The sequence below is a fragment of the Mesoplodon densirostris genome, chromosome X (assembly GCF_025265405.1).
Source record: "Mesoplodon densirostris isolate mMesDen1 chromosome X, mMesDen1 primary haplotype, whole genome shotgun sequence".
NCBI classification, from domain to species: domain Eukaryota; kingdom Metazoa; phylum Chordata; class Mammalia; order Artiodactyla; family Ziphiidae; genus Mesoplodon; species Mesoplodon densirostris.
The window spans coordinates 108,634,748-108,647,551 of record NC_082681.1 but is presented as its reverse complement, the minus strand read 5'-3'; the positions used below and the strand labels follow the sequence as shown (position 1 = coordinate 108,647,551).

The 12,804-nt window shown below is 35.7% G+C and overlaps 1 protein-coding gene across 1 annotated transcript in view; it reads right to left on the bottom strand.

Annotated features, from left to right (window-relative positions):
* The window catches only part of DMD (dystrophin), a 1,698,782-nt gene that overhangs the window by 1,478,442 nt on the left and 207,536 nt on the right, over positions 1-12,804 (bottom strand). Inside the window, exon 7 of the mRNA XM_060087208.1 lies at positions 11,345-11,495. Within this exon, the coding sequence (XP_059943191.1) occupies positions 11,345-11,495 (151 nt within the window). The remainder of the gene's footprint in view (positions 1-11,344; positions 11,496-12,804) is intronic.

The following is a 12,804-nucleotide window of genomic DNA, read 5'->3' as shown; positions in this document are numbered from 1 at the left end:
TGGTCAGAGGAGCTATTTCATGGAGTGAGGAAATATTTCATGAGTGATAGATCCTAATCATTGAATAATAACCCTCAATTCTCCTAACTTTCCTCCTCCCTCTACAGTCCATGCATGCATGCATCTATCCATACATCCTACATATAGTTATATCATTGAAATCAGAAATTAAAGTGAACACCAAGAAAATCTAATAAATAATTACAAAATGTCATTAGCCTAAAAATAATTATTGAAAAAGAAGAGAACAGGATTATTGGGAGAGAGGGCTGGGGTGGAAGGTTTCAAGTGTACCACAGGGAAGTTATCTGCATTGACTGGCTAGTATGTAGATGTAACATTCAAGTCTACTGATTATCTTCCAGTTCAAACATTACCGCCATTCTCATGATGAGCCCATTTTCTTCAATATTCCCTTTCTAGTCCCTTTTTCCCTAATTTTAAAGAAAGAGCTTCAGGATTAATGCTGAAAAATCACTTCCTTAAGCATCTTGACTCTGAGCATTTCATACACAGCCACTACTAATATGTTCTCTTTCCCTACTGCATATTCTAAGTTTGAGGACTTGTATGCACCCAGTCTCTGCATCTTTTCCATCTAGATATTCCCAAGCCTGAGGGACCGAGTGCCATACTTCTCTAATCTCTTTGCTACTCTCTGCATTTGCTCTAGCCTCTAGGATCGCCACTGCAATCAAAGTTACTGGAATCTCAGAACAGACGAAAAGAGTCTGGGTTCAAAGGCAGACAGGTCAAGATGACAAGCTCAAGTCTACGAAGTACTATTTAAGTTACCTTAGGCAACTCAACCTCTCTGAATACATTTATTTATCCACAAATTAGGGATTTAAATCCCTCCAGGACAGGTTTAGTACTAGAGTGAAATGAGATAGTACATTAGAATCAGCGACTGCAGTACTTAGTAGAATTGATAAATAGTGAAGAAATGCTTATTTTCTTCTATTTCTGACATCATCGCCTTATCATTTTGTTCTTACACTAAGATGCATGGAAATAGCTCCTCTGGGCATCAGTATTTATTCCCAGTACCCTTGATAATTATATTACGTATCTTTAATTACTAAATATTCTCAGTGTGCTGAAACTATAGAACATCATGTAAAAATATATGCTTCAGTAGTTTTCTCATTCTCACTAGATATGACCTAGATCTTTGTTAATGGAATATTAAATATTATCCAGTATAAATTATCTCTGAAAAATGTAGTTCCACTGAGTAACAGAATACTACCAGTTGTACTACTAGAAATCATTTTGTTCATAACACAAATATTAAACATAAAATAATATGGCTTCCCTGGTGGCACAGTGGTAGAGAGTCCGCCTGCCGATGCAGGGGACACGGGTTCGTGCCCTGGTCCGGGAAGATCCCACATGCAGTGGAGCGGCTGGGCCCGTGAGCCATGGCCACTGAGCCTGCGTGTCCGGAGCCTGTGCTCCGCAGTGGGAGGGGCCCCACAGTGAGAGGCCCGCGTACGGCAAAAAAAAAAAAAAAAAAAAACATAAAATAATAGTATACTGTAGTTAACAATTTTATATTCCTTAGAAATATACATAATGAAATATTCAACATTACTTTTACATGAAATTAGATTTATGGTCATGCATTTTGTTATAAGATACATGAACTTATTTTTCAAGACAAAATATTTTCTTAAAATTCATATTATCATATCAGTTGTAGCTTTCTTGTGAAGAATTTTCCCCTAAAATGCATTCTAAAATGTTTTATATACTTAAATAATTCCTTTACATTATTAATGCTGCATTACCTATGGAAGGAAACTGAAATTAATTTGTATTGGTTCCAGAAAATAAAGATACTTTAGCTGAGACCAACTCGATTAAGTGAGAGATAGGGTCTTTTTCTTTCCTTCTTGTTTCACCCTCCCCAGAGGGCAGAAAACTTCTAATAAATAAGCATTATAGGAGAAATTAAGTATAAAAAATAAACTGGGTATCTCTAAGATGAGGGGGTCTTGGATAATTACATTTTAGTAGATGTACTGATGTACTTTAAAACAGGGCTGTAACATTTTGAGCCATGTTACTGAATCAGTGCTCAATAGTTGCTCATTAGTCACGTGTTAGCTGGAATCACTTGATCTGTGAAAATAAGGACATGGGTATGGATTGCATTATTATTTTTTAATTAAATTAAATTAATGGCATTATCTAATATGAGGAAGTTATCCTTGGAATCTGCTGCTTTTTTGTAGTATGTTGATGGGAAATTAGAAGTCTTCTCAACTAGATTAAAAAAAATTAAAACTGAGTATCATGCATACACTACTCTGTAGACCATAAAGCATAATATTGTCCCTTTTTACATTAACTTGCCACTTCTTTATGCCCAAAAAATTTTATTACCATACAAATCAACTTTGCTTGAGTAAAAGTCATGTCTTATATAATAATAACAGCTAAGATAATTTATATAATTCTGGGTATCAAGTATTATTCTAAGTGCTTTTTAGGTAATTATGTAGTAAATATTTTTATCAATCCTATAAGATAGGTGGTATCATCATCATCATCATCATCATCACCACCCTGATTTCATACTTGGAGAAACTGAGGCACAAAATGCTTAAGCAACTTTTGCAAAGTCAGTCAGCTCACAAATGATAGAGCTATATTTTGAACCTAGGCAGTCTGGCTTCTGAATCTGTGATATACTGCCTCTCATATAAGAGATATTAATATAGCTCATATAAGCATAAGAGATAGATATATGTTTCTTATAACTCATAAGGCACATGAATAGAAACTTAAAAACTCCTGTGTGTAAGTGTATGCGTTTGTGTGTGTACTCAGTTGAGTATCAGGTTTTACCCCTCTAGTGATACTTGAATTCAACCTATTACATTTGAAAAACTACTATCACAAAGCTTGCTTTAAAAACACACACACAATAGTTAGGTCGTCCTATATGCTCTTACTGTTTGAAAGTAATGTTAACATTGGTATGTCTTAGTGACAAATGTTAATCACAAAAATTGTGTTTAATATAAGGTTTTGAGTATTGAAAGGAAGTTCAAGTTACTTTTATCTAAATGGCTTAGTTTCTTTATATACTACATTTTTTTCTTACTTTTCTCTCATGAATCTTTCCTATTTGGATATTCTCTCTTGAAACCTGTTCATCATAATGCTGTCTATTGGTATGATCATGCCATCTCCCACCTAGAGGATGCATGCTTTTCTCCCATGGTTCTTATTCACTGCCCCTTGAAGGTCAAGTAAGGTCCATATGGAAACCAAAGAAAGAGACAGAATAACACTTCTAGGCCTTCTCTCTCCTTTCTAAGTAAAAATCTCAAAAGAAAGGTTAAGTTGTAAGCCCAGCTTAAAGGGGCAAGCAAGACCTGATCAAGCCTAAGACTGAGGCCATAAGGGCAAAAGAGTCCTTATAATTTATAGGAAGTTCAACCTAACTCACAAGTTCAACCTAACTCACACAAATTTAAAAACAAAGTTGTAGAATTACAGACACTATAGCTTCTTTGGCTGGTTCACTGTGCACATATTCCTCATGAATTGGCCATCTGTGGTAGGTAGCCAGTTGAGGATTTGATTCCATTGAATGGTTTTCCTTTTCCGCATAACCAAGGCTCACATGCTTGATTTCTATGGACAAACACAAGTATGACTGCTGGTAGCATCTTCTGTGACATTTATAAAAAGATGCCAGGGTTATAACCATTAAGATATTTGAACAGAGAATGAAACAGGGAGAGAGGAATGAAAAAAAGCCAGAGTTAGTGGGAGGGCACCAGAGATAATATCTCCATGTAAGTTGCTTTAAAGATGTATTCCTTCTTCACCTATATGAGTTGTTTTCTTGACCCAACTCACAATGTTTTTTACTGTTTATTTAAATTGTAAGTTTCATGTCTCTGTCAGAGTGGAAGCAATGATGAAGCTTTTGTGTGTGATAGAAGTAGTCAGAATTATTAAAAGCATTTGATAGAAAAACCATTTACTGAGCATCAGTTATGTGCTAAATACTTGGCTAGACATTGGGAAACACACAAGAGGCCTCTCTGGTTCTCTGGCTGCAGCATAGTATATATATATATATATTTTTACCAATTATATTGTTTACCTTTACTGCCATAGCCATCAAACATTCATTAAGCACTTATGCGGGCAAAAAATAGGAAATAAAATGGAATTTCATAGCAGTAACTAATAACATGTACTTTTAATCTTGCTAAAGATGTAAGAGAGCTTATTAGTCACTAAAAGCACTACATGATTCTATGGCATTCTTAGGCTTTTCAGAATCACTCATGCTCCTCCCAATTACTGCATTTCTCTCTTAGTATTGCCTATATTTTAGAAATCCAACTTTGGCCTCCCAATTGCCCAGTCTCAGAAACTATTATTTTGAACTATGTGATAATTCCCTAAATCTAGTCTCTTTGGTTCTGCTGTTGATTTTCAAAACATTTTTTAAACAATTTTCATTGACATTGCTTTGATTCAGACTCTATATACTTTATGCAGTATCTTCCTAACATATTCTGGCCTCCTGTTCATCTGTGTTCTAGTTTATCTTACAAGATATGTCTTCCTAAAATATAAGATAAACTTTCCTAAATTGCCACTCTCCTCAGTTTCATTTATCATCAGTAATGGCTCCCTATTGCCCACAGACTAGCTCTAAGTGCTTGTCTTGAGATCAAGACCCTCCAGGATCAGGCTGTGGTCCTCCAGCAGTGAGCAGAGTGCAGCACATAACCTAGGCAAGTGACATACCTTCTATTGCCCCACCTCATTTCCTTTGCCCAACAAATCACTGTTTCTCAAGCCATCTGACATATTATGCCTTGTATAATGGTCACTTGTTTTCTGTGTCATTATCTGATGTACTAGCATGTGAGCTTCTGGAGGAAGATTCCATACACAGTAGTTCTCTGTATTCTTCACAGCAGCTATTTTGCTTTAATAAGTGTTTGTTCAGTGATATGGAATAAAATTCAATGGAATGAAATGAAATGTCAAATCCTTTGGCAGGATTACACCTAAATCTTCCCATTACATGACTATCTAGATCATTTTAAAGGTCATCAGAAGAGGCTATTTCACAATCTTGGCAATCCAAATGTTTGTGATTAACTAAGCTTCAATGAAAGGATAGGTGACTGAGCTTCTAAGAGGTCATTTAACTTGTATTAATCAGTACTTAACAAAGAACATTTACTGAAGTCGTAACATAGTGCACATGTCACGATGATACCTGCAAATTCTAATAACTTATATGGTAAGGATCTTGTTGATGTTGTTACTAAGTCAGTGTAACTAGTAACAAAAGTCTAAACTTCTCATAAGAATTGGTAACAGCTAGTAAACTAAGCTTTAAACCTCATCTCAGTGTGACTGTGCTACAAGACAAGATTCCCGAGTCAATTATTTTCTTTTTGATTAAAATACCCTCCAAAATAGCAAACTGCTTTCCCATTAATGAAAGTTCAAGCCCACATAAGACTTTTGTCCTCAATAATACTGTCACTCTTTCTAGGGAAATTCTTTCATTCCTTATCAACACCACTAATAAAATCTTTCTCTTAAGACAGAAATAACCAACCAGAATTATTTCTGACATGTTCCTTCACAAGAAGATTGAGAGCTTCAATTTGTTCACTCCCAAGAGAATCACTTTTGGGTGACTCAGATCTAAAGTAAACCTCTAAATTCTTTCCCCAAAGCAACAGCTATGAAGAATGACTGGTCTCTTCCAAATTTTGCAGCAAATTGAACTTTTCCCAGTTACCCCGAATTAACAGTTTGGCTAGATTTAATAGTAACCACCAACACAGGATCGATCGTTTTACCTTGCCTAATTGGCAGATTCAGTAAAAGTGACTTATTTCCATGGAATTTTACAGTGGTTCAATTTCTAGCCTGCCTTGTAATAAAATGCTGTTGAAATGAAGATAGCAAAGGATGCTGCCACAGAACAGAGAGAAGCACATCTGTAATATGCACGGTGTACTTGCAAGATTTGCCCTCCAACTGAGAGAGACAGAGAGAGAGAGAGAGAGAGAGAGAGAGAGAGAGAGAGAGAGGGCACGCACACGCCAGAGTCCTCTGACCCGAGCAGAATTTAAATCCATTCCCAGAAACAAAACCTGAATCTCTTCTTTAATTCTGTCATCTGTAATCATCTCTTAAAAAAATAAAGAGGATGACTCAAGGATGTACTGTCTACGGATATGAAGCTAAAAAAACTAAATGTTATATTAGGTGAGAAGCATGGAGATGCAGCAGGGTGCAGTTACTTTCTGACTACTCCAAGGTTACTGATGTATTTCATTGTCAGAAGGAGAAATTTTCTTATTTTCATTCACTAAAAATCCTTGGGAAGAAAAGCTGCAAAGTAAATCAGTGATTATTTAAATAAGGCTTTAGTTTGAATTCAGTTACCTAAAGAAAGAATATTTATTCCTTCTTCTGTTTTATGAAGCTTGGAAAGATTAACAAAAAAAATTTACTCCTTTTAGTGTATACTTCTAAGAAAACATACATGTTTCCCATTTAAATAAATTCAACTCCTTTATAAATTGTTTGATTTTGTCAAAAAATTTTCTTCTCATTGTAATTACTTTAAGTAACAAAAGAGAATTATCAACTGTCAGGCTTTCTCTTAGCTATGTAATATGTTTTTCCATTGTCTTAATTTTATTAAAAAAATAATATATTGTGAAGTGGGTTTAAACAGTTAAAGGTGGAAGATGGCCTCACTTTCTATGTCAGAAAACCAATTCCTTCTGCTTTTCCTTACACACTTATATATGAATAAATCCTAGATGTAAATGATTACATAATCAACTTGCATATAGTTCTGTTGCTTTCTTTTTGTTTCAAATTATGCTCTTCAAAGCAATTTCATATTCATCAGAAAAGGCACATTTTCAAGTAATGGACAACTATTCAAATTTTATTACAATATTAGTCAGATACTTTCCATTCCATTCATTTTAAATCTTCCAGAGCAAAGTGCAAAACCTTTCAGGTAATTGGCAGAATATGAAGACCCTAGACAGCCTAACCTCAATGAAGGCTCTGTTCCTGGTTTCCAGATGAGACCTTTACTCGTAGTTGCCCTAAGTCATTCACCCTTATGGCTACCCTACCATTCTCTGCCACTTCTCTCCTTCTCTTCCTGGCTTCCTCCTTAGACTCCAGGCATCCAGTGCTGGCATCCATCCCTCTGATGTTCAATGTTACTGACTGTAGTCTTGTCCTTGCCTGAAATGCTTCACATTCTAAAACTAATCAAAACATTAAAACCATGACTGGAAGGAACACTAAAAATCAACTGGCTCAACACTTTTATTTCCAAAGTGAAAATATGGAGAACCTGAGAGATTCAATAATTTCTGAAAATTACATATTTAGTTAATGGTAAGCTGGGATAGTACTCTGGCTTCCCAGGCAAGAAGGTTGTCTTAGGTTGAGTTCGTTCCCAAACAGACCCTAAGCCAAATATTTGGGTACAAATAGTTTATCTGAGAAGTCATCTCAAGAGACATCATGAGCGGGTAGAACTGTGAGATAGTTTACCCCATGGACATCTGGGGCCCAGTCTTGCTGGGAAACCTCTGAGAAACTGGGAATTGAGAGATACCTTGGAATCATCCCGCCACTGGGCAAGGATTCTAGGGTACTTATCCATCATTTCCTGTCCCTCCTTGGTTAATGGCAGCTCTGGCAGCACTAACTACTTTTTACCCATGTTCAAACTGGCTGAGACTCTCCTGTGGCCAGTGAATGCCTTCAGACAGAGAGGAAGCCACTGATATATACAGAAACTATCTGCACGCAACTTCCAGTGTAGGCCAAGGGGAAGAGAATGCATACATGGTTTACCAGAGGAATGCATGATCACATAGAAAAAGTGGTCCAGTTCAAGGTCTAGCACTGGCTCTAACTTCTTTATCAGATGTTCAATTAAAACCTATGTGACAAGTGAACCTCTTTTAGTCACAATTTCCATGTGAAAATTAGAATGCAGTTGATGCTTTATTTTTTCCCAACGGGGTAGCAGACGGGATTGCCATAGCTATAGCTCTCCCCAAACTGTTTTATCTTAAGCTGCTGTGGCCAAAGGATGGCTTTGGCTGCAGCAATAGCAAAAGCCAGCCCCATTCTTCACTGAACCTGAAGTTCATTAAATAAAAAACAGCTCTGGGATGTAAAAAGAAAGGTATCTTTCATCTGCATGAAAGAACTGTGAAGCTAGGTATGACAAAAAGTTATATATAAATAAAAAGAATGAAGTTGGGTGAGACACAGATTTAGGAGGTATGAGTTGAGGGAGCAGATATTTCCTTTCAAAGCCATAAATCCAAGAAGCACAGAATCCTGAGTAGAGTTGTCAGATATGATCCAGGATGCCCAGTAAAATCTGAATTTCAGCTAAACAATAACTAATTTGGGACATATTTACACTAAAAAAAAAGTTCATTGTTTATGTGAAGTTCAAATTTAACTAGGCTTCTTGTACTTTTATTTGCTAAATCTGGCAACCCTAATTTTGGGCCAATCATGAAGGTTCTTCTGTGTGTGTGTGTGTGTGTGTGAGAGAGAGAGAGAGAGAGAGAGAGAGATGATGGACTGAGCAAGGCTCTAATGTTATTAGAATGCAACATTGTCACAATTTGCAGATGACATGATTTTACATATAGAAAACCCTAAAGAGTCCACCAAAAAACTGTTAGAACTAATAAATGAATTCAGTAAAGTCACAGGGTATAAAATCAATATCCAAAAACCTGTTGCATTTCTATACACTGACAACAAACTATCAGAAAGACAATTCTTTTAAAAAAAAACCCATTTAAGATTTCATCAAAAAGAATAAAATGCTTAGCAATAAATTTAACCAAGGAGGTGAAAGACCTGTATGCTGAAAACTGTAAGACACTGATGAAAGAAACCGAAGAAGACACAAATAAATGGAAAGGTATGCCATGCTCATTGAATGGAAGAATACTGTTACAATGTCCATATACCCAAAGCAATCAAGGGATTCAATGCGATCCCTATCAAAATTCCAATCACATTTCTCATGGAAATAAAACAAACAATCCTAAAATTTGTATGGAACCACAAAAGGCCCCAAATAGCCAAAGCAATCTTGAGAAAGAAGAACAAAGCTGGAGACATCAAGCTACCTGGTTTCAATTTATATTCCAAAACTATAGTAATCAAAACAGTATGGTATTGGCATTAAAAAACAGACACATAGATCAGTGGAACAGAATCGAGAGCCCAGAAATAAACCCATGCATAAATAGTCAATTAGTTTACAACAAAGGCACTCAGAATATACAAGGGGGAAAGGACAGTCTTTTCAATAAGTGGTGCTGGGAAAACTGGACAGCACATGCAAAAGAATGAAATTAGACTTCTACCTTTTCCTTTACACAAAAATTAACTCAAAATGGATTAAAGACTTGAATGTAAGACCTGAAACCATAAAACCCCTAGAAGAAATCATAAGTGGTAAGCTCCTTGACATTAGTCTTGGAAATGATTTTTTGGATCTGAGTACAAAAGCAAAGGGAACAAAAGCAAAAATAAGAAGTGAGACTACATCAGACTAAAAAGCTTCTGCACAGCAAAGGAAACCATCAACAAAATGAAAAGGCAACCTACCAAATGGGAGAAAATACTTGCAAATCACATATCTGATAAGGGATTAAAATCCAAAATATATGACGAACTCATACACCTCAAAAGCAAATATATATATATATATGATTAAAAAATGTTCAGAGGAACTGGATATTTTTCCAAAGAAAACATATGAATGGCCAAAAGGCACATGAAAAGATGCTCAACATCACTAATCAGGGAAATGCATAGTCAAAACCACTATTATCAAAAAGACAAGAAATAACAAGTGTCGGGGAGAATGTAGAGAAAGGGGGATCCTCATGCACTGTTGGTGGGAATGTAAACTAGTGCAGCCACTGTGGAAAACGGTATGGCTGTTCTCCAAAAAATTAAAAATAAAACTTACATATGATCCAGCAATTCCACTTCTGGATATTTATCTGAAGAAAACACAAACACTACCCCGAAAAGATATCTGCACCCCCATGTTCACTGCAGCATTATTCACAATAGCCAAGACATGGAAACAACCTAAGTGTCTATTGATGGATGAATGGATAAAGAAAGTGTGGTGTATATATACACTGGAATGTTGTATATATTCCATAAAAAGACATAAAAAATAATAAAATCTTGGCTCTTTGTGACAAATTGGATGGACCTTGAGGGAATTATGGTAAGCAAAATAAGTTAGACAAAAACAAACACTATGATTTCAAGTATATGTGGAATCTAAAAACCATTTCAAACAAACAAACAAAACAAAACTTACAGATGCAGAGAACAGAATGGTGGTTGCCAGAGCGGAGGGGGCTTGGGGACTGGGTGAAATGGGTGAATGGGGTCAAGAGGTACAAACTTGCAGTTACAAAATAAGTAAGTCATGGGGGTGTAATGTAGAACATGGTAACTATAATCAATAATATTGTAGTGCATATTTAAAATTTGCTAAGAAAGTAAATATTAAAAGCTCTCTTCACAAGAAAAAAAAATTCTAACTTTATATGGTGGTGGATGTTAACTAGACTTATTGTGGTGGTCATTTTGCAATATATACAAATATTGAATCATTTTGTTGCACACCTGAAATGAATATAATGTCATATATCAGTTATACCTCAATTAAAAAATGGAAGCTGAAAAGAAAAGAAATATTTCTGTAGAAATTCTAATCACAGAAACAATAAATGCTTTCTGGCAACCAGGGAGCATAACTGTAAGTGTACAAATAAACTGGATGGAACAACAAATATTAAAATTATTAGATGCTATATTTTATAGGAAAGCTATGTTACAGATGTTCATTTTTCATCAAGTTTGGCCTGCTCTAAGACCTTATGAATCAAAGGTAAAGCCATGTTTAAAAAATCTTGCCTTATTACTTAAACTTGCTTTGCAGGTAATCCCTACAGAGACCCTCTTCTAAGAAACCAAAACTTTAATAAATCACATAGCCGGCATTGTTCTCTTCCAGGAATATATTTGATTTTTTTCAAATATGAAAAGCCTAGCTATTTTGTACTTGAAAAAGTAAACATCGCAAAAAGTATTAGGTAAGAATTATTTTAAAACTCTTCTCAATTGAAGCTTTAATTCTTTCTTATCTGTAAACCATGGCATGTCTATGCACGTAATACACATATACACTTAGTTTGTTTTTCAGATGAAAACAAATAGCATAAAATACACTAACCTTATGTTGTTGTACTTGGCGTTTTAGGTCCTCGAGATCAGGTCCAAAGGGTTCCTTTTCCATTTTCCTTGTTCTCTCTTCTGTTTTTGTTAGCCAGTCATGTAACTCTTTCAGTTGCTGATTCTGGAGATCCATTAGAACTTTATGTAAACTGAAAATTTGAAAGATGCCTATTATTGCCTCTGTCAAAACAACTTTACTTACTATTATTAAACCTATTACTAGGTAAAACTATTGACATTTATAACTAAATGTGTGTTCACATGGTTTGGAATTGTTGGACATTAAGAAGGAAGGTAAATAAAGCCCATAATCAATCACCTCTGAAGAAATTCTTTCTTTAACTTATTATAGTTCACACATCCCAATTTTTAGAAAGTTTCACAGAGCTAACTAAATGTGAACATGCTAAATAAAGTGTGAGCCATCTCTGGTAATTGAGTTAGTAGTATATCCTGGCAATCATTTGTTTATATATCCATTATTTTAAATTTAATACAATTACATCAGTATTTCCCAGACAAATAGATCCCTGCTTTTCCTCTCTAGACCAATGGTTCTCAAAGTGTGGTTCCTGAACCAATAGCATCATCCTATCCCCTTGGGGGATGTCTTAGTGCACGCGCACGAGTGTGTGTACACACACACAGAACTTATGTGTGTGTATACATATATATTCATATATAGTGTGTATATATATATATATATATGACTTTAAAGTATATATGAAATAATATGGCTTAGGATGAAAATTAAGTAAAAATTAAGTAAAAAATGATTATTTTAAGGGAAAGTATTTAATGTATAATGATAAAGACAAGTGCAGAAATGGAAGAAATTGTGAAGGTGGAGCATGATTAACTTGTCTTTGAAAAACACTCAATAATTACATTTGGTCCTCATTATCACCTAATGAGGTAGCTAATACTGTTGTTATTTTATTTCTGAGGACACTGTAACTTGGAAAGGTTAAAGAACTTGCCCAATGTCTCTCACAGACATGTTAAGTCTGTATATAAATGGTAAGCTGTGACCCAAGTCCGTGCTCTTTTTTTTTTTTTTTTTTGCGGTACGCGGGCCTCTCACTGTTGTGGCCTCTCCCGTTGCAGAGCACAGGCTCCAGATGCGCAGGCCCAGCGGCCACGGCCCACGGGCCCAGCCGCTCCGTGGCATGTGGGATCCTCCCGGACCGGGGCATGAACCCGTGTCCCCTGCATCAACAGGCGGACTCTCAACCACTTCGCCACCAGGGAAGCCCCAAGTCTGTGCTCTTAACCTTGAATTATTTTCCTTTTTCATGGATAAAATGTTGTATTAGGTTGGGTCATATGAAGTTGCTGGTACTTGAGGTTTTTATTCCATGAAAATGACAATTTAATTTTGTTCAACCTAAAATACTATTAAAATGAGAAAGTCAGTCCACATTTCCAACTAACGTTCTCAAGATGCAAATAAGTTAG